Source organism: Clytia hemisphaerica, unplaced genomic scaffold (assembly GCF_902728285.1).
Source record: "Clytia hemisphaerica strain Z4C2 unplaced genomic scaffold, Clytia hemisphaerica genome assembly, whole genome shotgun sequence".
Taxonomy (NCBI): domain Eukaryota; kingdom Metazoa; phylum Cnidaria; class Hydrozoa; order Leptothecata; family Clytiidae; genus Clytia; species Clytia hemisphaerica.
This window is the reverse complement of record NW_027104090.1, coordinates 1,375,301-1,398,682: the sequence shown is the minus strand read 5'-3', so window position 1 is coordinate 1,398,682 and position 23,382 is coordinate 1,375,301. Positions and strand designations below refer to the sequence as shown.

At 35.1% G+C, this 23,382-nt stretch overlaps 4 protein-coding genes across 4 annotated transcripts; 3 read left to right on the top strand and 1 right to left on the bottom strand.

Annotated features, from left to right (window-relative positions):
• The first annotated feature begins 1,901 nt into the window (after positions 1-1,901).
• On the top strand, positions 1,902-5,905 carry LOC136812791 (lens fiber membrane intrinsic protein-like). Its single transcript, XM_067069315.1, has 3 exons — positions 1,902-2,197; positions 2,399-2,548; positions 4,652-5,905. Exons 1-3 carry the CDS (start codon positions 1,957-1,959, stop codon positions 4,909-4,911), a joined length of 651 nt encoding a protein of 216 aa, XP_066925416.1. The 5' UTR covers positions 1,902-1,956; the 3' UTR covers positions 4,912-5,905.
• Positions 5,906-6,572: 667 nt separating this feature from the next.
• On the top strand, positions 6,573-8,535 carry LOC136812790 (uncharacterized). The gene is made up of 4 exons (XM_067069314.1): positions 6,573-6,645; positions 6,985-7,243; positions 7,434-7,583; positions 8,180-8,535. The coding sequence occupies exons 2-4, from the start codon at positions 7,006-7,008 to the stop codon at positions 8,443-8,445; spliced, it is 654 nt and encodes a 217-aa protein (XP_066925415.1). The 5' UTR covers positions 6,573-6,645; positions 6,985-7,005; the 3' UTR covers positions 8,446-8,535.
• A 2,064-nt stretch (positions 8,536-10,599) lies between these two features.
• On the bottom strand, positions 10,600-15,831 carry LOC136812788 (E3 ubiquitin-protein ligase RING2-like). The gene is made up of 5 exons (XM_067069313.1): positions 15,750-15,831; positions 12,061-12,402; positions 11,787-11,889; positions 11,299-11,409; positions 10,600-11,128 (listed from the first exon to the last, which is right to left on the bottom strand). The coding sequence occupies exons 2-5, from the start codon at positions 12,385-12,387 to the stop codon at positions 10,638-10,640; spliced, it is 1,032 nt and encodes a 343-aa protein (XP_066925414.1). The 5' UTR covers positions 12,388-12,402; positions 15,750-15,831; the 3' UTR covers positions 10,600-10,637.
• A 116-nt stretch (positions 15,832-15,947) lies between these two features.
• Positions 15,948-23,373, top strand: LOC136812787 (zinc finger CCCH domain-containing protein 14-like). The gene is made up of 5 exons (XM_067069312.1): positions 15,948-16,106; positions 20,270-20,312; positions 20,948-21,062; positions 22,265-22,305; positions 22,835-23,373. Exons 1-5 carry the CDS (start codon positions 16,071-16,073, stop codon positions 23,371-23,373), a joined length of 774 nt encoding a protein of 257 aa, XP_066925413.1. The 5' UTR covers positions 15,948-16,070.
• The last annotated feature ends 9 nt before the right edge of the window (positions 23,374-23,382 follow it).

Below are 23,382 nucleotides of genomic sequence, written 5' to 3'. Positions count from 1 at the left end.
CCCAAAATCGCAAAACTAAATTCCGCAAAAATTTCTTCCACAAAAATTTCTTCTCGTAAAAATTTCTTCCCTTAAGGTATCATCGGCACTAATGTGAAACAAAGGATACGATGTATAATCGCCACTCGCCGTGCGGCCAAATGTGAAACAAAGGATATGAGCGTGTGCCGGTTAAAAATGAAGACTTTCTACTGCTGTTTACATTTGATCGTTCGCGTGGTAAAATAATAAATAATGAAACAAATGAAATTTTACCGCATCAAATTTTGAATTCAATGTAACAGTAAACTAATACTTAACTTGTGTTTGTCTTAGTGGGTAGGTATATCGGGATGATGAGAGTTAGCTGTGGCATTGATGACCAAAATGAAATTCCACTAAAAATTCCAAGGAAAAAATCAAAGACCACCGTAGCACTCACTTCTTTGTTTGCTTTTTCCTTTTGCACGCTATCCAAAATCCTTTCTCTGAGCAATTTAGTTAGGGGTGGTTTTATTCTTACCTCAGGAGTTTAAAAAACGAGCCTTTGTTTAGAAATTATGATGTAACTCGGCCGTTGTTAACCTCAGAAAATGGCAACCTTTGTAGCGTTTCGTTTGGATTGATTTTAGCAGGAATGGAAGCTTCGGTAAAATTTTGGTCAAATCATGAAGAGTGTTAAGGAGGTGGGTAGGTATGTTTTGAAAGTAACGGTCTTTTCCCGTTACGTGTGGCAACTTTGAATATGGACATTGTCACAACCTTGTCTCATTGTCTTACTAGCTTCAATATGACTCCCATTTCCTTGATGTATTCCTTTCTTTTAAATTGTCTCTCCATCCCGGCTTTTTCTGGCTCTGTATCACAATTGTTCCCCTCTATTTTCATCCGATTTCATCATTTTCTTATATACAACATTAGTCTATGGTATTGTATTTTTTGTCTTATTGGCCATTTCCCTACTTCTTTTATTATAATACCCCAGTGGTGTTGTAGTAGGGAATCTCAAGATGGCTTTTAGAACCCCCCTTGTAGTTTTTCTAGTCATTGGAAATTCTTTCCCTCAATATTCGTCCAGCATTCTCAAGGTAATGTGTCAGTGTTGAAACAACTGTATTTTCATAAATCAGTATTCTTGCTTCCATTGACACTATTCCCAGTTGTCCCTTACAATTCTCATAAGTTCTGTTGGAAACAGATTCTTTTCTTTTTTAGCTGTATTTGTTTTTCAATACATCCGCTCTCTGGCAACCAATTTCCCAGGTAGTTGTATCCACTCTTGGTTTGAATCTTTTCCAGTTTTCACTATCATGTAGCTTGTTTTACCTTTGTCAATGTTGAACGTGAATTTCCTTTCATCTTCCATAATTTGTAGTTTATGACCAACTTTTTCTACATCTATTTTATCCTCCCTGCCAAAGCAATATCATCAACATATATGAGGCTATCCACTTCAGCATTTAGAGTAACTGTCATGCCTGTTGGTTTTCCTAATTTATTGATTTTTGAAGTACTGCTACAACATAAAATAGGGCCAAAAATTGTTTTACTTCTAATTTCTATGTTGAATGTTTCTGTTTCTCCGTACGGTGTTCTAACTGTGCGTTTCTATTCATTGTATACAGCAGCATGGCTTCTCTTTGCCGTAGTCTATTTTCGACAATATCACTGACCCAATCCTCCATCCACAGTTTGTTGAAATACTTTTCTGCATCTACAAACAGTATATTGTATGTAATCCTCTTCAGTTGTCTATTCATATCCAGGGCTATCCAGTCTTCCTTCGTCGACCCTCCTTTAATCCCTCCATTTTGATGTTTATCAATTTTGATGTCTTTGGTGACTTTCTGTAATTTTTGGGTCTTACAATCCTAAATGTTTAAAAGAATTGTCCATCAAATTATCAATCAAATTATCTTTTCTTCTTTAAGTAAAACAAAACAAACAACTTAATCTGGTGACAATAATAAAATAAAAATGGCAACCTGTTTATCGATTGCAACTATGGTTCTCTGTTTTCTGGGTTTCTTCATGCTGTGCATCAGTACTGGGACCCGAAGATGGAAGGAAGACATCAACTATGTCAGAGGAACACGTACCTATATTGGTCTCTGGCAAGCTTGCATTGAATCCGAGGGAAACAATGATGGCTACCCTACCACTCAGGGTGTCATCTGTGATAAAGATTACTTGAGACCTCACTTGAATGAACCACCTCGTAAGTGTTATTTTATTAATTTTCTGTAGCGGAATCTTTGATGATATTTTTGTAAAGTCAACTTTCTGACTTTGGTTTCACCAGGAAAGGTGTTTTATCACTCCACAAGAATATTGAGAATACTACTAGTGTGTACGAGCAGCCAGAGCTTTTATTTTAGTAACAGGTTCTTGACTGATTTTCAACAACTTATTTTTATAGCATGGTTCAATGCGACACGTGCATTGATGTTGTTATCTTGCATTGGAACTGGTTTCGGATTGATCTTTTACATCACAGCTTTCATCACGGATAACAGCAAAAAGACCGGCAGCCGATATTTCCCTTGTGTTCTTATCATTTTCATATCAGGTGAACGATACTGTCCTTTCTTTCTTCGATGTTAATTTGCTCTTGTTAAATTCGAAAATAATCGTTGAATTGGAGACCTTAGTTCGAATTATAATGATCATAACTTTTGATTTTTGGACCTACCGGGAGGTCCTTTAATTTGACCGTTGTCCGTTCGTCTGTTACAAGCTTTTCTCGGGATTGGCTCATTAGTTTTTTTTAATTTTTTGCACAATGATACAAAATGGCAATGCCTGAAAAGTGACGGAGCCCGATTTTTGAAAAAAATTTTTGGGGGGCAAATTTGGGCCAAAAACTACCTAAAAATAAGGTTTTTTGGACTTTGTGCAAAATTGCTTCATTAGTTTTTCCTGATTTTTGGCAGAAAGATAGAGTGTAACGCATCCTAAAATGTGGCTGAAGTAATTTTTCTCGGAAATTTTTTTTTCGTCGTCAAATACGGATTTTCGCAAATTTGGGCCAAAAACTACCTAAAAATAAGGTTTTTTGGACTTTATGCAAAATTGCTTCATTAGTTTTTCCTGATTTTTGGCAGAAAGATAGAGTGCAAGGTACCCTAAAATGGTGCTGAAGTAATTTTTCTTGGAAAATTTCTTTTCGTCGTCAAATACGGATTTTCGCTTTTTTGGGGAAATTCCCTTTTACCATTTTCCTGTTAGCAGCTTTTCTCGGGATTGGCTCATTAGTTTTTTTAAATTTTTTGCACAGTGATACAAAATAGCAATGCCTGAAAAGTGACGGAGCCCGATTTTTGAAAAAAAAGATTTTGGGGGGGGGGGGGGGGCAAATTTGGGCCAAAAAACTACCTAAAAATAAGGTTTTTTGGACTTTGTGCAAAATTGCTTCATTAGTTTTTCCTGATTTTTGGCAGAAAGATAGAGTGCAAGGTACCCTAAAATGTGGCTGAAGTAATTTTTCTCGGAAAATTTTTTTTCGTCGTCAAATACGGATTTTCGCTTTTTGGGGGAAATTCCCCTTTACCATTTTCCTGTTAGCAGCTCTTCTAGGGATTGGCTCATTAGTTTTTTTTATTTTTTTGCACAATGATACAAAATAGCAATGCTTGAAAAGTGACGGAGCCCGATTTTTGAAAAAAATTTTTGGGGGGCAAATTTGGGCCAAAATAAGGTTTTTGGACTTTATGCAAAATTGCTTCATTAGTTTTTCCTGATTTTTGGCAGAAAGATAGAGTGCAACGCATCCTAAAATGTGGCTGAAGTAATTTTTCTCGGAAATTTTTTTTTCGTCGTCAAATACGGATTTTCGCAAATTTGGGCCAAAAACTACCTAAAAATAAGGTTTTTTGGACTTTATGCAAAATTGCTTCATTAGTTTTTCCTGATTTTTGGCAGAAAGATAGAGTGCAACGCATCCTAAAATGTAATTTTTTCCGGAAATTTTTTTTTTTTTCGTCGTCAAATACGGATTTTCGCAAATTTGGGCCAAAAACTACCTAAAAATAAGGTCTTTTTTTGGACTTGGTGCAAAATTTCTTCATTAGTTTTTCCTGATTTTTGGCAGAAAGATGGAGTGCAGGGTACCCTAAAATTTGGCTTAAGTAATTTTTCTCGGAAAATTTTTTTTCATCGTAAAATACAAATTTTCTTTTTTGGGGGAAATTCTGTTTTACCATTTTCCTGTTAGCAGCTTTTCTCGGGATCGGCTTTTTATTTTATTTTTTTTCATTTTTTGCACAATGATACAAAATAGCAATGCCTATAAGTGACGGAGCCCGATTTTAAAAAAATAATTTGGGGTAAATTTGGGCCAAAAACTACCTAAAAATAAGGTTTTTTGGACTTGGTGCAAAATTGCTTCATTAGTTTTTCCTGATTTTTGTCAGAAAGATAGAGTGCTAGGTACCTTAAAATGTGGCTGAAGTAATTTTTCTAAGGAAAATTTTTTTTTGTCATAAAATTTTCAAAAAAAGACGACCAAGTTACACAATGATAAAAGAAAATAAATCAGACGTTTTTGCATTGTTCTAAAACTTATTGTGTTTGCTCAATACCAATAGTAAAATGTAGAATACCTACTTTTATCTGATTTTGATCAAGGTAGGTCCATTCAGCATGTTGCTTGTTAATTTTGATTTTAATTCAGGTCTATGTGCTGTGATTGCATTATCTATCTTCACAACTCATCGCAAATGGGGCGTTCAATATGAAGTCGGAGGCGGTGAATTTTACGCCCAGTACTGGACACAGGTCGAAGGAGAAGCTGTTGTTGATGGTACACGATTCAAAATCGAGACATGGTTGAGATGGTCGTACGGTATTGGTTGGGGAGGAGTTGCCATGACACTTTTCGCTCTTATTACCGCTGCTTTCTCTGATCTAACCCGACGACAAGTCCGTTATTAAACTGGAGAATATTTTACTTAAGTAAAATCAACCAATAGTAACAGAAATGGACTTTATGAATTTTAGATTTATGAAGAACCGTTTTGGAAAAAAAATTATTTACAGTAGCTGGTAGTGCTTGTTAGATGCCAGGATATTGAAGATAACCTTTTTGGTAATAAGTACTCATATTGGTGAGTAATTCAAGGGACAGAATGTTACTAAAAATAGTTAATGTTTTATTATGTACTAGGTTTGAATTTAATTAAAGTTAACAAAATTTTATGTTTTTAGTAGAAGAGACTTTGTTTGCCCTACCTGACCGTTTTCTCAGAAATGTAAAAAATACTAGGCCCTTAGATGTCTAAATTGAATATTAGGCTGCTGATATCCACTAACGGATTCGTGCTCCTTATACTACCTGCGTTTTGTAGATGTCTACGATTCAGACTAATTGAATATCGAATATGAAGAGGTGATGATGACAACATATTATCATCGCTACCAAAATTCTTCTTGCAAGTTTTACAAAAACAAAAGTCTCAACCATGCTGAATTTCGTCACCTTATTTTTGTATGTTAAAAATTCTTATTAATTTTATGGGTGGTCGTTTTTTATATTTAATCATTTACTTCTTTTCCTTTTTATAATGATTCTTACTTTATTTTAAACGCACAATTTTTTTATATCTTGTATTTACCAAAAGTATATAGAAAGATTTGAAAACGGCTACATTGGAAGTGATTCGACAAAACTTTGCTTCTTCTAAATTTTCGAGTGTGAGAGAGTAAGCTACAATCGACTAAACTGCGTGAATTAGAAATAATGGTTATTTTGCACAAACGCTCAAAGTAGTGGAAAATTTGCTAATATTTACGTTGTTCTTATGTATTTACTTGAAGTATACCATGTAAAGTATAATCCATTTTTATGTTGATTGTCTATCATTTTGTACATTGCCTCTCTTTATGGCTCTAATGATTTTTTACTTTAATTATGAAAAAATATAATCCTAAAAAAAAACAATCAAAGGCTACTTTGTTTTCTAATTAGGTGAATTTCTTTTTGACAGAAAAGGTTTCCATGAACATTTTCATTGGCATCTGAGAATGATTGGTCTGAGGTAAAGAAAGTCTGGCTTTTACATCAATTACACCAAAAAACTTCCTCGTTTTTAAAATAACACTGTGACAACCAAAGCATAGTGGTTCCAAAACGAGGGAAGTGTTTTTCTTGTCGTGTTCGGAAAAACTGAATTCAAAAAAATTACCTGGATGGCGAACTCTTGGGCCACTTGATAATCTTTAATCACCCTTGATATCCACATCACCACGGAAAACATAATTCTCATCGAACTCGTGATTTAAAATCAAACTAATTCGACCATTTTTACAAAATTTCTCAATAACAAATGTATGTGACGAAGTATGGAGCAAAAAGTTCTCTTTTCATGCATCATTTTTGAAACCGTTTTCTCATTCACATCAAAATTGAGCTCTCAAATTAAAGATTGTTATCCTAACTAGTCTATTTAAATTCCTCTATTTTGTATTATGTCCGAATTTTAAAAGTTAAACCACAAGGAAAAGTTTCTTTCCTAAAGACAATTAGATCTTTCGAATGATTAGTGCCACGGACTTTTATTTTGCTGAATTTCAAAATTGATAAGGAGTTTGGTGAGGAATATTAACGTTTGATTTGTTTATAGTTCATAGGATTTTTTCAACTTTTTTAAATAAGCAACAGTGTTTTAGGTGAGTATTTTTATACCGATATATCGTTAGATTAAAGTTTTATCAATTGAAAACATTTGAAAAAAAGGTCAAAATAAAACTTTTTTTTTGTCATTGAATGTAAGGTATAGTTTGTGAAAAACAAAATTGGTCAAGCAGTGATAGCCTATTTTTCTTTCAATTCTTCACAAATATTTATTGGGTACCGTTGTTTCTTTCTTTTCTAGATTTGGATAATAACAGTGTCACGAAAAGAATATTTTGACCTTCATCCTTGTAAAGATTCTAGTAGCAAGAGTCTGAGCACTTTCTCTAAATCTAAACCTCCTCGAAGAAAGCTTTTTATATTTTCAAATTCAGGAAGACCATTGCAAAGTCACAATGGTACGTTGTTTTCACGCAGTAGTTTTGGTGTGCTCCATTGCAACTTTTGCTACACTTGCCATCAGTACTGGATCAACAAACTGGAAAGAGGATTTAGATATCTACAAAAACATGCACAAGTACATTGGTCTTTGGAGGGCTTGCATAAATGTGAAGGGAGACTCGGTTTCAGAGCTACCTCCATATCAGGAATGCGATCGTGACTTTTTGAGACCGAGGTTACAAGAGCCACCAGGTACAAATATGAAACTTTTCGGTTGACGTCTTTTTAAAACGGAAATGTTTTAGCAGTATCAAGCCATTTGGATAGATCCAAATGGGGTATATTTAATGAGCTCAAGGACATCTAAAGAGCTAAATCTGCTCACCGATGTTTAATTTGTTCGATTCTGCACCTGAATTTAATTCTCTTTTTTTATGATCAGGCTGGTTCAATGCAGTCCGTGTTTTAATGTTGATGTCCTGCATTGGATCAGGGTTTGGTATTTTTCTTGTTGTCACGGCCATCGTCACTGATAAAGCGAAGAAAACTGGAAGTCGCATGTGGATCTGTGGATTACTTGTTCTACTGTCAGGTAAGTTCCCAGAATCCATTGCCATACACGGGGGATCTCGCCGTACGTGCAGCCTTTGAAATCGGAACCTTACAGTGCAAGTGCAGAGAGAATTTAGCCAAATTTGACAAAACATGGTCAGATTTCCCAATTTTTACACCCTTAGAGTGCAGTTTCTCCCATCATTACTTACTTCAACCCTTACAGTATACTTTGGGGAGTTAAAAAAGGACCCTTAAGAGCTGCACGTAGGTCGGTCGTTTACCTTGAGTGCCTCCACCCGGGCATGAAATTGTATGAAAAGCTCAAAACAAAATTTATCAAAAATCCACAAGCATGAAGTTCAGAACAGTCCGCCCAGTAGAAAATTCCCTTTAATCTTTGCATGAGTAAATCATTTATGGACCATTTATCTAGAGGTGCCAAGATATGGTATTTGAACGATTTGAATATGGTATATTAAAAATTCCAAGGTACTGCTCGCTTAACTTACATATTTACCACGCAGCAACACTTGTTGGGGGGGGGGGTTGTCATAATAAAGGGGTGTTAGAACTAAATAGAACTTAAGTAGAATCAAAAAAGGGTTGTAAAATTAAACCATTTTAACCTTACAGGTGTATTGGCGATCGCAGCTTTGGCAATCTTCAGCCAACATTTTGAATGGTCGGTTGAATATGCTCACACGGCCGGTCGTTACTACGCAACTCATTGGCATAAACAACCTGATCATTCAATGGTGGATGGTGTTTTCTTTAAGATCGAGATTTGGTTACGTTGGTCATTCGCAGTGGGATGGGCCGGTGCCGCTATGTCTGTCTTCACTTTCATCACCGCTGTATTGTCAGACTTGACAAGGGGTGTTACTATACTCAAATATTGAAGAATACGATTTTTCGCTCTTTGTAAATTTATTGACATCTTTTCAGCATTTTAGTTCAGGGTACGAAAATCACTTACAATGATAAAATTAGGTTCTTTAGTCAAACTGTCACTTAAGACAAATAGTGGTGCAAAAGGAACCATGTTTTAAAAGTCGATTTACACATAGCGCTCTAATTCTCCTGATAGAAGAGTGCACAACCACTCGTCCTCTATTTTTGAATATCGATTCTATGAAAGGTTCACTTGTGTAATCGGTGTGAGAAACTTAAAATTTGATATTTCGAATTTCACAATGGCACTGGGACCATATAACCATATTATAGAGCCTTGTATATTTGAATATAATCTTGAACCTGAATACAGCTGTTTATACAACCATTCCAGATATTAGATTTTGCATAGCTGTCTTTCTAACTTTCTTCCTTACAAAAGAACACGAAAATATCGAAAAATAAGATACAATTATGCTTTCCTTAAACCCCAGTGATTGTTCTAGCTGAAATTATTTTTTTGTAAATATTTGGCTTACAAATTTTCAACGGATCGTAAAACTATCAAATACTAAAATGGCTCAAAGTATTATCCAAGTACATGTTTTTTTTTATAAGCATAACGCTTATAAGCATATGAAGGCTCAGATTTGCAGAATTCCTAAGCATAACGTGAGCATATATCCCATATATGTCAGCCTAAAATATTTTTCAAGTTGTCATTTTTATGTGTTTAAAAAGGTTTGGTAGAGGTCAAGTAAAAAAAAAGGCATTCCACGGCTAGCTACATTCCACTGTTCCCAAAATCTGAACGAATTTTTACAAAATTTCTGAAATTTCATTAAAAACTTGGCCCAGGTGAATCATAAGCATGATTTTTAAGCATATAATAAACATAAGCTAAGTCTGGATGCTTTGAGAACTTAAGCATACACGAGCCTGACCAAGGGTAAGGGTAGGAAATTTTTGAAAATTAGAGAAAATTTTTTCGAAAAAGTCTCTCGAAGGGTCACTTTTTCACTAAAATTTGGTCTCTCGAAGGGTCGGTTTTCGGAGCTCCCGTCCGCACATACTCCTCATTCACCCCCGGGGCATACACTTGCTTATAAAAAACAAAACATGTAGCAGTTCATTTGTTTCAAATCAAAAATGAGTTCCGTATTTCATCTTCCACTTTCTTCCAGAGTACCTATATTACAAAAAATGAAGTTAAAATATTTCAAATGGCGTAATAGATGGAAATCTTATTGATTGAACACCCTTCGGATTTATGGATCGTATCAAAGTTTACGATAAACGCAAAATAGTTATTAGGGCAGAACATAAGTGAAACCTAATCTAATCCAGAGTACCTACAGTTGACGCTCTCTAATTCGACGTTCTACTATTCGATAGGCTCCCTTATTCGATGAAATTTAAAGTTCCCGTCAACAAGAAACTCTCATAAACGACGCTCTCTTATTTGATGAGCTCCCTTATTCGATGAAAATCCAATTCCCCTCGAAGATCGAATTAGAGAGCGTCAACTATATTACAAAAAATGAAGTTAAAATATTTCAAATGGCGTAATAGATGGAAATCTTATTGATTGAACACCCTTCGGATTTATGGATCGTATCAAAGTTTATGATAAACGCAAAATTGTTATTAGGGCAGAACATAAGTGAAACCTAATCTAATTCAAAAATGCCACTCTTTCAATAGTATTAAACAAGCTATGTTTTCAGAACATTTCAATTTCAACACAAATGATTTCTGACGATCGTCTGAAAAGGACGGGTTCCGATCATCCCATTTAGTTTGGATTGCTTTTATAGTTGAGAATTTCAAAGAAGTATATGATTTGTTCCAAAAATTTGGCAGACCGCACATTTTGATACACTGCTCTTCAAGGAGAAAAGATTTAACTACAAGTAATACCTCGTTGAAAAGATCACTTTAAGCAGATTAAAGACTTTCATTCAAAAATTTCGAAAATGAAGAAAAATCTTATATGATATCTTTTTTCTTTCAAGAGCAATGTATCAAAATATGCGAACTATCAATTTTTTTGGAACAGATCTTAGTTTATCTTACATTAAGCGAAATGCCATTTTTTGGTTAGGCCCAGCCAAACAGTTGAAAAGTTGAACCCGGAAAAGTAAATTTTCACTAAAAGTATATTATTTACAAAATTAATTCTTTTATTTTATTGCCTTCACTAATAAATAGGCGAGAAGAACAGTTCTAATGGTTTGTTTTCGCGCCAATGAATAGCGAACGCGTCTCCCAAAGTCATCGAGTCTTCTAGTTCATGGTAATCATGAGTGTCTGTCAAAGCAAAGATTTTAAAATGATCGCATTCTGTAGCTTCTTGTTGTTCACGATCTAAGCGTGCTCGAATGATGAGAAAATGTGACAAGTGAGCCATCGTAGCGTTCCCTGTTGTTTTGATATAGCGTGAAGTGTAATGCGGAAAATCTGGATGTGGGTGGAAAATAAGTTCAATATCATCTATGAATGTTTCAATAGTTTCTACACTAGTTGCACTATTCGAATTTTCGTCCTCAGTTGATATTTGCTTTGGTAGTTTTTCTTTGACAGCTTTTCGCTTGTTCGTTTTTGACGCGGACGGTGTAGCTGGGGAACTCGGCTTTTCGTCTTTTGTTTGCTGGTTTGATGAGGTTGAAGGTTGTTCGTCGGGTGGAGGGGCTGTCAAAGATAGAATATCTAGTTGTTATTAAGTTTATAAGAATGGGTGAAACCGAGACAGAAATATATCATCGTTCAAAATCACGATAATGATCAAATGCTCTTTTAAATCACGATCTTGAAACAATTGATATTGATAAATGATCATTTAGACTAGAAACTAATCCCACCTTGTTCTTCTTGAGCATTTGAAGCCTGTTGAGCAGCTAGCGCCTCCGCTGCTTTCTTTTGTTGTTGCTTCAACATCCTTTGCAAACGATTCTGTGCTTGAAGTCGCAACCCTGGAAAATTATGATGTCAAAGTGTTAGAAAACCGTTATTCCAATCTCGTATCCAGAGCTCCTTGCACGACTTTTTTTTTTTTTTACTAATGAATGTGATATAATTGTGAGCCCTATTAGAGTCATTTACATTGTAAAAAAAGCGTAATAATTTCTTTGTCTCTCAAATATTATTTTCTGAGTATTAAATCGATTTTAAACAAAAAGTACGGCTTTCGCTCATTATAGCAAAAATATTAAAAAGTCCACGGTTCTCGTTTGAGATGAGAATAATTATCCAAAAAACAAAGAACATGAAGGAAATAAATATTTAAAAACAAGTCCTGAAATGCGATTCTTTGAGATCTTTAAAGCCTTTATTATAAATAGTGGATTACCTTCCTCGATACTGTTGGTTAAAGCCTGTTGATTGGTGTGTTGATTGAGTTTCTCAAGCACTTGTTCTTGCTGTGCATCATATTCGTCACGATTAGGGTAGATCTGTAACATAAATGAGAGAAGCAAAAAGTTGAAAGTTGTCTTGAAAGTAAAATGATTCTCCTGATGAAATCTACTGATGGTAAATAGCATCTTATCGAATTCCTAAATAAATTACTAAATTATCAAAAAGTATTTTCTTCATCTTCTCATATACATAATGAAAAAAAATACCTTTTCGATGAGAGAATCAAAATTTGGATCTCTTCTCAAAGATCGTTTCGAAATCAATTTCTTTCGACAAGTAGGGCATTCTTTGTTACCAGCTCTCAATGCAGTGATAATACAATCATGACAAAACCTATGAAGACATTCTTTGGTGGTCATCGTTGTAGTTAACATATCCAAACAAATGGGACACATTAATTCACTGTGAAGACTTCTTGGTGACAACACTATCTCTGTATCATCTGTTATTGCTTCTTGTGGAGTACGATGTAATTCATATAAGCTCAACTCCCATGATTTGGGTGGCTGAAATGTTTGTGCAGATTGTGACATTTCTTACTTTTTATCCTAAGAAGAGAGGAAGCAAAAAATAAGGTTTTTAAAAACAACACAATTTTCATTTTTATTTGCCTAGTGTGTAAAGATATATGTAAGAAAATTTTTTCCACCCCTGTCCACCCTTCATAACGTTTTGCAGACTCTCATCTAGCTTACTCAGCAAAACTTTAAACAAAAATATTGTGTGAGCGCCAGACATTCCTAATATGAGAGGAAATAAGAATTTCTGTCAAACTATATTTACTCAGGAGATTTGGGAGGCAGAGCATCTATATGCATTTCCTTATTGGAAATCAGCACTGTACTATACTAGGTGCACCAAAAAAAGTATACAGTTTTGTGAAAATATTGTGAACTAAAAGATTTATTGTTGATTCATTTTTTTCAATTAAAAGTTATGTTAAAAAAAACTTTTTAACTAACACAAAATGACAAAATTCATTAAAAGGATCTTAAATCACATCTAATTCTTTCTGATCATATGACCAATCATCACCAGACCTGTCAATTTGAGATGTGCATTTTGACGTAGGAACCCAAATTTTAGCCCTTAGCCTCAAAATTTTCTTTGGGGAGGTCCCAATAAGAACAGGATAAGACACTTTTAACCTAACCTAACTCCTTAGTCTTGCACGAAAATAAACACACTTTGCATTTACAGCTGTTTCACTTTTTTGTTTCTTAGCCTGCAGGTCCACATCAGTTTTAACTGCCAATGTGGGAACCATATTTCATATGTCCCTGGTGATATCTTTTGTTGGTACATAGCTAGGCTACCATCTTCTTGCTCAATCATTAACGAAAAATAAAATCTTAAACATACAATAAAAATTGCGACGTATTACTCGTTTTTCAAAAGGAAATGAGTTTTTTTGTCTCAAAACTGCTTGAAATCCTCCTTTCATACTCAAATCAACCACCCAAACCATTCAAAATTGCAACTGGCGTACCATTTTAGCGTGACAGACACAAAACATGAAATTCTTTTAGTATATAAAGATATAGTTTTGTACATAGAACCTGACCTGTGTTGACAAATAAACTAATAATAATGTTGATAGGGGGGTCCAAAAAATTGTCCTAAAATTGATAACCGGGTGGGTACGCTTATTTGGGAACTTGGAATACAAAGGCATTTTACCATTGTCCTGACTTTCCTTATTAGGCAAGGGGAAATGAACCGGTTAACCTTCGACTGCCCGCATGCCTTCGAGCTGCCGCTTAAAAAAGTTCATTATTTCAATAAAAGTTCATTATTTTCTTTTCTTTTGAAATTTCCCAGTTTCATCATCTGAAATTGCCTATAAAACCTTCCATGTACACCATTTTGCCACTGCAATTGAAAAATTCAACCAGTAAACCAGTTCATCTCGCCTTAGGAAAGTAAAACTGTTTTCATAAAGTTTGCAAGAAATACAAAAAGTCCCATGTTCCCAACGGCATGGATGGACAATGAAGAACAACCTTGAAAGACTATAATGCATTTCAGAAGACCCGGCAAGGTGTCTACTGGTGGAGCAGGTGGCACAAAAAGAAAACTCTATCATTTCTGCGTGTGTTGAATTGACCTCTTTTATCTATCTCACAATTTCCTCTTCTTTTCAAACTGGGCTCTTAGCGAGTGTGTTGGAGATTGTGAGATGAAGAAAAGAGGTATGATTGTATAATTCTTTCTTTGTTCAATGCCCAGCTAGATAGATTCTGTACACTTTTAAAACTTTTATTTTAGCCTTTTATAATGTTTTTCTATCAAGATATGGGTTATCAAAGTCAAAAACGCATTTTTTTCCTATCGCTTTGTCATCTTCTCCACTAAAACTCCTGACGAGTGTACACCCTAACACCTAACACTATTAAAGCACTCCACTGTTGTCTCTTATACTGTTGTATGTACCGTGAGATCGGGTAACTTGCATCAGTGGAGGCTAACATGCATAGCCCCCTCAAATGAATGACCTGGCTGGTCATTAAAATAAAAAGTAGAGTAGTCGAGCTGCGAGTGGAGCTGCGTCCGTTAGTTCACTTGTTTTGAAATTTTGCTGCTTTGATTGGTCAGTCTATGCAAGTTTCCCTCCACTGATGCAAGTTACTCGACTCCACGGTACTGCACTCCCAGTTTGCGGAGTATGACACAGAAATCATCGAGATCTCGGGGGCAGAGATTGCTTACTTTGTAAGAGCAGGAGCAAAATTTTGATAATATCTACATTTCAGGGGCAAAATTATTAAAAACTGGCTAATTTCACCAATTCTTCTGGCTTTTTTGTGGTGGGAAACAGATCTTAGGAGCAGAGTTTTGATGTTGGAAATTTTCCTTGGGGCAACCCATGACATGCATGCTCTGACAGTCAGGGATATCCCTCAATTGCGGTATACTGCAATTGCAGTAGTTTTCATTTGTCGAGAAGAAAACTTTTCTTTATTAAAAGAATCTAATCTACGGAAAAAATATTTCGCCTAGGTGCGTTAAAAAGATATGGTCAATTATATTATGTATAAAAATTGCCTGTTTTCTCGCTCCTTGAATCTCGAATTCTGTTTTTTTAATAATCTGCAATTGCAGTATATGAAAAATGTAAAAGTGACGTTTTTACTGCAATTGCAGTATACCGCAATTGAGGGATATCCCTGACTGTCTGAAAACAGCTGAAAACCTGCTGGGCTGCACTCTCTTATATAAAACTATGTCAAAATTTCCTCCCCTGAAAAACCTGTGTGATTAGGGGTCAGTCACAAATCGATTTTAAGTTAGAAGAACGTCAATTGACGTATATGGGTGGGTGGGTTAAAGGTTGTTGACGTTTTTCAGAAACATCGATTTTTCATTCCATGTCAAATATTACTTCTCGCCATGTTTTGTTTGATCGCTTTGTTTGTTTTGAAAACCAAAACAAACGGCTCGATGTTTATGTCTTTTCTTTGTTTGACGGCCCGAACGGCCCTTGAATTTTTGCAGATGGCCGTTCTTTCTGTCGCTACATACTACGGAGATAATTAATTACAGGAATTTTGTGAACAAGTTTAGAAATTATCTCCGTTTCTTTTTTTCTTCAAATATAAACTATGCGAGTCGTAGTGAAAATCAAGATGGCTGACGAAACAGCAATGAAGGCAGTTTTTATCAATTTTCGGGGATATCAAGGTGTTTGACGTTTTTGGGTGTGGGTGGGTGGGTCAGCTTTTAAAACGTCAATTGACGTTCTTCTAACCTAGAATCGATTTGTGACTGACCCCTTATTGCAAAGATATTTTGGACTTGGAGCCCCACCAGTGACTTTCAGTCATCAATATGGAAACCATCTATCAGACCCGATGGATTCTTTTAAATGTATATACTATAAAAAAATAAAATATACCTTTTTGGACGCTTTTTGAGTGAAGATAGAGTTCTTGTTTTGATGTTATCAGTCGGCCTCAACATAAAGATTTACCAGATACTAGTCGGGTTTAACATGTAGATCGTTTGATTCGATTTTATAATATTTTACAGAACGCCGCAATCAAGGTCGTATATCATCATGGAGATCCATTCGGTAAATTAAGCAAACGAACACGAGCGGCACGAGCGGGATGGACATTTTCCAAACAAATCGACAAAAGTAACGAAAGAGACTAGAAGGCTGCTACAAAGATTATTTAAAAACCCCAGTAAACCTAGTACTATCCAATACAAGACGATGGAGTTAGGGACAGAAATCGGACAAAAGTTGAAGGTATAATTGTATTTCTAATTCTCTTGTTTGTTATCTGATCTCTATTTTTTTTCATATATTTATCTTTTCTACCTTTCTCATTATATATTTATCCTTTCTACCTAGCCAGACGGTGTCAATCGAACGAATCGAACGCCGAATCGATTGAACGCAATTGAACACAATAGAATAATTGCAATTCGATTGTTGAACGCAATCGAATCGCAATCGAATATTACCCAGGTTTTGCTGGGTTTTGCCGTTCGCTTTTATTCGACTATGTTCGATTACGTTCGATTGATTTAGATTTTATTCGCTTTCGTACGATACTTAAGCGCTCGGGCCGCCCACGCTAAAAAGCTCTAACAGAGTGATCCAATTTAATTTAATCACAATCAAACTCATCGGACACAATCGTAATCGAACGAAATCGAAGATTAATCAAAATGTAATTGACAATCAATACCAGGACCCTGCCGACGCACCGGACTGTCCGGTGTATTTGTCCGGTGGCAAAAAGAACCCTTTCGCTACACCGGACGCAATAAGTCCAGTGTCAGTCCAGTGTTGCATACAGGGAATTTTGGACGCCGGACATTTATGAAACAAAAAATTAAGAAACACCGGACACACCGGACTGGTCATGTCCGGTGTTTTGATTGTCCGATGGGAAAAAATATCCTTCTCTGACACCGGACATCCGACTTCCTTAAGTCCGGTGTAGAAATTGTCCGGTGGTGAAAAAAATTCTCGTTTTACACCGGACTTTCGCGTGTCCGGTGTTCGTTAAGTCCGGTGCGTCGGCAGGGTCCTTCAATACCAATGGAACGTAGTCAACTATTAATCAAACCAATCTAACCTTACTTGAACGCAATCAAACACAATCGAATATTACCCAGGAATCGGCCGTTTGATTGAGATTCGATTACGTTTGACAATCGAATCGCAATTATTCGCTCGCGTTTGATTACGTTCGATTGGTTCAATTGCAATTTTTGTTCGAAGTTGTTCAATTGACATCGTCTGGACCTATAGCTAGGAAGGAGGCCATCTTTATTTAGTTTAGACACACAAAATGAGGGCTTTCAGAGCTTCATCACTTTTATTTTAAAAATGGATTCCCAGTGATTTTTTCACTATTTTCGAAGCATTTTTAGTATTTTGCGATGTCGTTTGAAAGAAAATGCGAAAGTATCTTCAATGCATTTCTCGTGGAAAGCGAAGTAAGACTTGAAATTAGTGATTGTAGACAAAGCAAAGTAAAGTGAAGTTTTGAAGTAGCCAGTAAATAAAGCAATAGATAAACGAATAAAGAAAGTTGCGAGATAGCGAGTTGATAAAGGAATGGATAAATGAATGAAGAAAGATGTGAAGGTAGCAAATATATAAAGCAATAGATAAACGGATGAAGAAAGTTGTGAGGTAGCAATTTGATAAAGCAATAGAAATGTGTGGAGTAGCAAAATAGGTGTTTTCTTATAATTTTTTAGCTTCACATTTTTGAGCTAGGAAATCTTTTTTGGTCGCTAAATCTAAAATTCACTTCGCATTTTATGAAGTGCGAAGCTATAGTTCGAACCCTGCTCTTTTCAGGGTTTAACTCTTTGGCGGATATGGGGGTCGTTAACAACCCCCCATTAAATTATTGAGAAAAACGGAGTTTCTAGGCTATCAAAACCCGTGATTTTTATATGTACAGGTGAACTTATGTTATTAGAGACAGAAAGTCTCAGTTGAACGATCATAGACCTGTGTGCTAACAGTAATATGTATATAGGCTGACAAGCTGCAAAATCAAAACATTGAAATATTCAGTTTCAAGCAGCCACACTGGTTGACTTTGAAGAAGATTTGAGCAGATTCAACTGGTTATTATGGTCGAAATCAATGCAGAATGAACTTTTATAGTTTGTGTTATGTTTTGGCTTCAAATTGTTTGTAAAGAGTAACTCATTCTATCACACAATATCCATGGGGGATGAATTGGTATACGTCAGAGTTCAGACGTCGCCCACATTTTTACCAGATGAAAAGACATTTGTAACATGTCTCATAATCCAGTTTTCAAGCCACAACAAGGCTAACTAAATCTTTTTTGTATAATTCTGAAAGAACACTCAATTTGCATACAAAGTGGCTCTCATTGGACTACCCAAGCTCTTGTGGTGTGGTTCAAAGTTTTCGTATATAATTCAACATTTCGTGGACGACAAAGACCAGGCTGCACAAGGCGTCTCTATGACTATGACCATATATATGACTAGCACTTGGATTTATCACTGATTTACTTGCTCAAATCACATACAATGGCCTTTGTTTACAACAGAAAGGTCATTTGACCAATTTCATCTCATGGACATTTCTGATTTTCAAGTTACCGCATGACACCCTGAATGGACACAGCATAGCTCACATTATTGCCGTACATGGTTAAAATTTGAAAATGGACATATTTTTAACTGGCCAATTCCTAGCAAGACATCATTAAATATACTTAGAATGTCTAGTTTCATGATTTTGAACCCTTGAAATAGACTCATAAGAAGAATTTCATGTCATGAAACTGATAGTAGATTTATTACAATTTTATACCATTTTCTGTCATTTTACGCGTTCACCGAAATATCAATATTTTCAGTTTTTGTAAAGCCTTAGGTCTAAAATTTTCAGCATTTGATTATATTGTATATAAGAACATTTGTACAAAGTTTTAGAGAAAACTGACAGTTATTTTGGATTTTATGATGATTTTTGTGAAAAAATAATATTTTTACGTAAAAATTTATTTTTTATTTTCAAACTTGAAATCCCTGCTGATGTCAGCAAAAAAAAGATTTGGATTTTTTTTTCTTTCATCTGAAAGGTTATTTACCCAGCTTTCAGAAAATATATACTTTATAGGGTGTATTAGCAACCTTTCAAGAGATATCCCCCTTTCAAGAGATATCCCCCTTATACTGAAGGTGTGTAAAATATTTTTCGAATTTGGAAAATTATTAAAACCGCCAAAGAGTTAAATAAGGTGTACTTCACTTTAATTGACCTATTTGAACTTTATTTGAAAAAAATATGACTTTAATGAGATTTATGCAAAAAATGATTTTGGACGGGACAGTATAGATTTAGCGCAAATCGCCCTCACCATGATATTGCACTTTGTTAAGTTTAACCATTGTTCTTCTTCTTTCTCTTCTTTAATGAAGTTCTTGATCATTACCTCTTGTTTCTTTAGCTCTTTCGTTTTGGTTGTCTACCACAAAAATTAGTTCCGCGAAATCCAATCTTTACTAAAAATCCCTTAAGACCCCTTGGAATATGAAAGAATTTAGGCAAAAAGTTGGTCTCAACCGTGAAAATAAGTTCCCCAAATTACACAAATTTAGTACCCTCCCACCTCGAAAATAAGTTTTACAAAAGTGGAAGGTGATAAAGATAGAGTCGCATTTTTTTCAAACTGATTATTTCAGACAAGTAAGCTAAAAAGCTAAAAGCAGAACGTTCTCAATAAAGCACAAAAGTTTTGTAACAGATTATAAATACTATACAGTAAAGACGAACAAACGTTCTTATATATTTTTTTTGTATAACATTTTTGACATATTTCTAAAACACACATATTACTTTTGCGGCCGGCCGGGTGAGTTTTTTTTGTCACCGGCATTTCTGAAAAGAAGACTTTTTTATGGCCTTACATTCAGTACATCTGACGATAGTGTAGACTTTAAGTAATGTACTTTTAGATGTTTTTTAAAAAGATAATAATTAATTTACCCTTTAAAGCTACATTCTGCTTCTGGCTAATGTAACCTGATAACAGCTGTTCATAATTTTCTTACGTGCACGGTAAACATCTAAAGGCGCTTGAAAATTAAACATCTGAGGAAAATAGTCCTCCCGTGGAAAATTCTACAACAAGAATCTTGTTGTGTGCCGGAAAATCAAAAACTGATACCGTGCCCTATTCATAAACATAATCACGCAACTTTGTTGTCATTCCCAGTCCTTTTAGATGAAAGCGGTCCTTACTATTTCGAGATTGCATATTTGTCAGATTGTTGTGTTTTCACACATCCCTTTATAGCTTCAGCGTGGTGTGCAGGAAACAATCACAATCTGATCTCAGGTTAGGCTAATGGAGATTATGATAATTTTTTCCTAATTTCTAACTTTGTCATTTATTTCAGAAAACGATCAAAAAGCAACTACAAACACTAGGTTCATATGTTGGTAAGAGAAAAGTTTTGCACATTTTTTGAATTGTAAAGGGGTTTTCCATCATCTTGCCTGTACAGACGTTTTTTCATGCGTTTTTTTAGCTACTTTTTGTATACTGCTCTTATTGAATTATGCCTTATTATAAAAAGAGAATCAGAAAAAGTCCCCTTTTTTTCTCTAACAAACACTACCTTGCCTTTTTAGAATTTGGCCTGTACAAACTAAAAGTAAGATCATGAAAATATAATCCGCAGGAATGTAACCTAAGATCAAGAGCCAAATATTTTAAAATGGTTAATTAGATACTCTTAGGTGCCAAATAAACGCCCCCCCCCCGTTTATTAATTTTTGAAAGAATTCCCAGCTACCAAATGGAAAGTTTCTTGTTTTACTCTAAAAAGCCTAAATTTAGTCTATTTTGACCCTTTTTAGGGTTTTTAAAAGTCCATTTTCCAACCCCCTGGTAATTAGGTTCCCCCCGTTCATTTGATTTGAAAAATTTTTCCAACCCTCCCCGTTTATTCGAACCCACCCCCCCCCCCCGTTTATTTGGCACCTAAGAGTACAGAAGAGTAAGAGAAAAAAAATAAATTTGTCATTGCACAGGTCACTGAAATTGAAAAATAATTTTTCTGTGAATTTTGTAGATGATGAGCTACCAGAGTATATCATGGTAATGATTGCAAACAAGCGAACAAGACAACAGATGATTGAGGACCTACATCTTTTCTTGAATGATGATGCCCAAAAATTTGTCACTTGGTATGAGTTTATTTAATTGTTTGAAGTATTAACAATATCGGGTGGTCCAAAAAAACTTTGGATGTTTGGCAACGCCTTTGAGCAGAATGGATCAAAAAATAAACTTGAATTTAATGTCATAAGAAAGAGGAAGGTCTATCTTAATTTTTGAGTCGTTAGTTTTTAAGTAATTCGTTTTCAAAATAAAATTTCATATTTCAAAATGAGAGAAAATGGTCAAAAAATGGGTGATTAAATTAACAAGGAGAAGAAAAGGGAACTGAAGTAGTAGATGTCTTACTAATCATTGTACTGACACAGTTTTTTACTTTTTATGAAGAAAATATTCACAAGTCAAGTGAAATCTAGTAAAAAACTAGTTATGAGAAAACTTATTATAAACAAAAACTTATTCGTTGGGAAAAGCATAAATACTACTCAAGACAAACCCACACTATGGTCTTTTGTAAGACAAGATATTTTGATAAAGAGATAGAGATTATCCTATTTTTACACACATGAATCTTTCCAATGACATTTTTTTCAAGAAAACAAATTCAACAAAATTTGACGTTTTCTTGCACTTTTTAAAAAGTGATTTTTTACTTCAAGTGATGATAACCTTTGATCCAATTGTCCAAATGTAAAAAGCAATACATCAAAATATAAGTTAGATCCTCCCCAAATTTGATAAAGCAAGGTCAACCTTATAGATCACTTCAATAGGTCTTAAAACGTCACCAAACATCCAAAGTTTTTTTTTGAACCACCCGGTAGTGTGGAGAGTTTTTCAATGTTTACCATCCCAAGTGTCTGACAATAAGTACAATGACAAGGCCATTTTTCATGTGCTATTAGCGTCTGATTTGGGGACGCTGCACCTCTGCAAATCACCAAATTTCAAATGTTAATCAACACAAGGAAATTTCATTTTAGCCACCTTTAGACACTGACCCTCTTTTGTAGAACATTGTCTAATGATCCTGGAGGCAGGAGGCAGGTAAACCAGGGTAAACTAAAAATTATTAAGCTTACTTAAAGTAACTGGGTAAAGTTTCATCCGTGTGCACCATTTTTCATCAGCCCACAATGCTAATGACATTGTATGACTTTTTATATATATTTCATTTCTGATTTCTGTCTCAAATGACAAGTAACTTCGAGCATTATGTATACGTTTATCTTTCCATAGTACACTCTTAAAACTGATTCTTTGCTGTTAGGTTGTTGACAGTTTTGGAAAAGATCAAATTGGCCATGCAATGTAAGTTTTAACAAATACTTTACTGAAAATTGTAAACCTTTATTTCGAAAGTTGTACCTTTGTTTTAAAATGTTGAGCATTAAAAAAACAGCATTTTTTTCTCAACATGTCTCGAAATTGGTTCTCTTAAGGGTACATTATGATTCAAAAATTTTCTCTTACTAAAAGGTCTGAAAATTTTAAAGGCCATAAAGGGACAGACATGGGGCTGAAGCACAACCATTTACTTCCCAAATGTTAAAAAAAGGCATGAATTCTAACCCTCAGGCTTCTTATTATTAGTATTTTGACAAAAACGACATAATGTATTTCAAAATCTTGCCAGATTTAAACTATCTAGCTATTTAATAATGTCAAACACTTGATGTCCTTTTACGGTGAGCTTTTACTTAATTCATCACTCAGACTTATCGGGTAAAACTAAAAGAAAATTTAAATTTGAAAAATTGTCATTTTATAAATTTCCTGAAATGGTATTGTGTTGTAGATGATTATATTTTACGATTATAATTTTGATATTATCCTGCAGTACCAAACATTGACGACCTGGCAGAAGAAGCAGAAGATGATGAGGAACTAGAAATGGATGACGAAGATCTCGATCTCTCAGACAGTCAATCGGACAAGGAAGATGAATATAAGAAAGATCTCGCAAAGCTTAAGAAAGAGGACGAAAGAGGGAAAACAAACAAGAGTAATGATACAAAGCCAAGTAGAAGATCCCGATCAAAGTCAAGAGATAGACGCTCAAGATCAAGGGATAAGGACAGAAGGCAATCAAGACATTCAAGGTCAAGATCTAGAGAAAGGAAACGTTCAAGGTCACCTTCGAAATCAAGAGGTAGACAGAATTCAAGATTACGTGACAGGAGGCGCTCAAGATCAAGGAAAATATCTCCTTCACGTTTAAGGAGAGGTCGTTCACGTTCACGCTCAAAAGATAGAAGACGCGCAAGATCGTTAGAGAGGCCTCGAGCCAGACGATCTAGGTCCTGTGAAAAGAAAAGTCTATATCACCTGTTAGACATCGACGATCAAGATCAAAGGAGCGTGAAAGATCTCCAGTAAGAAGAGAAA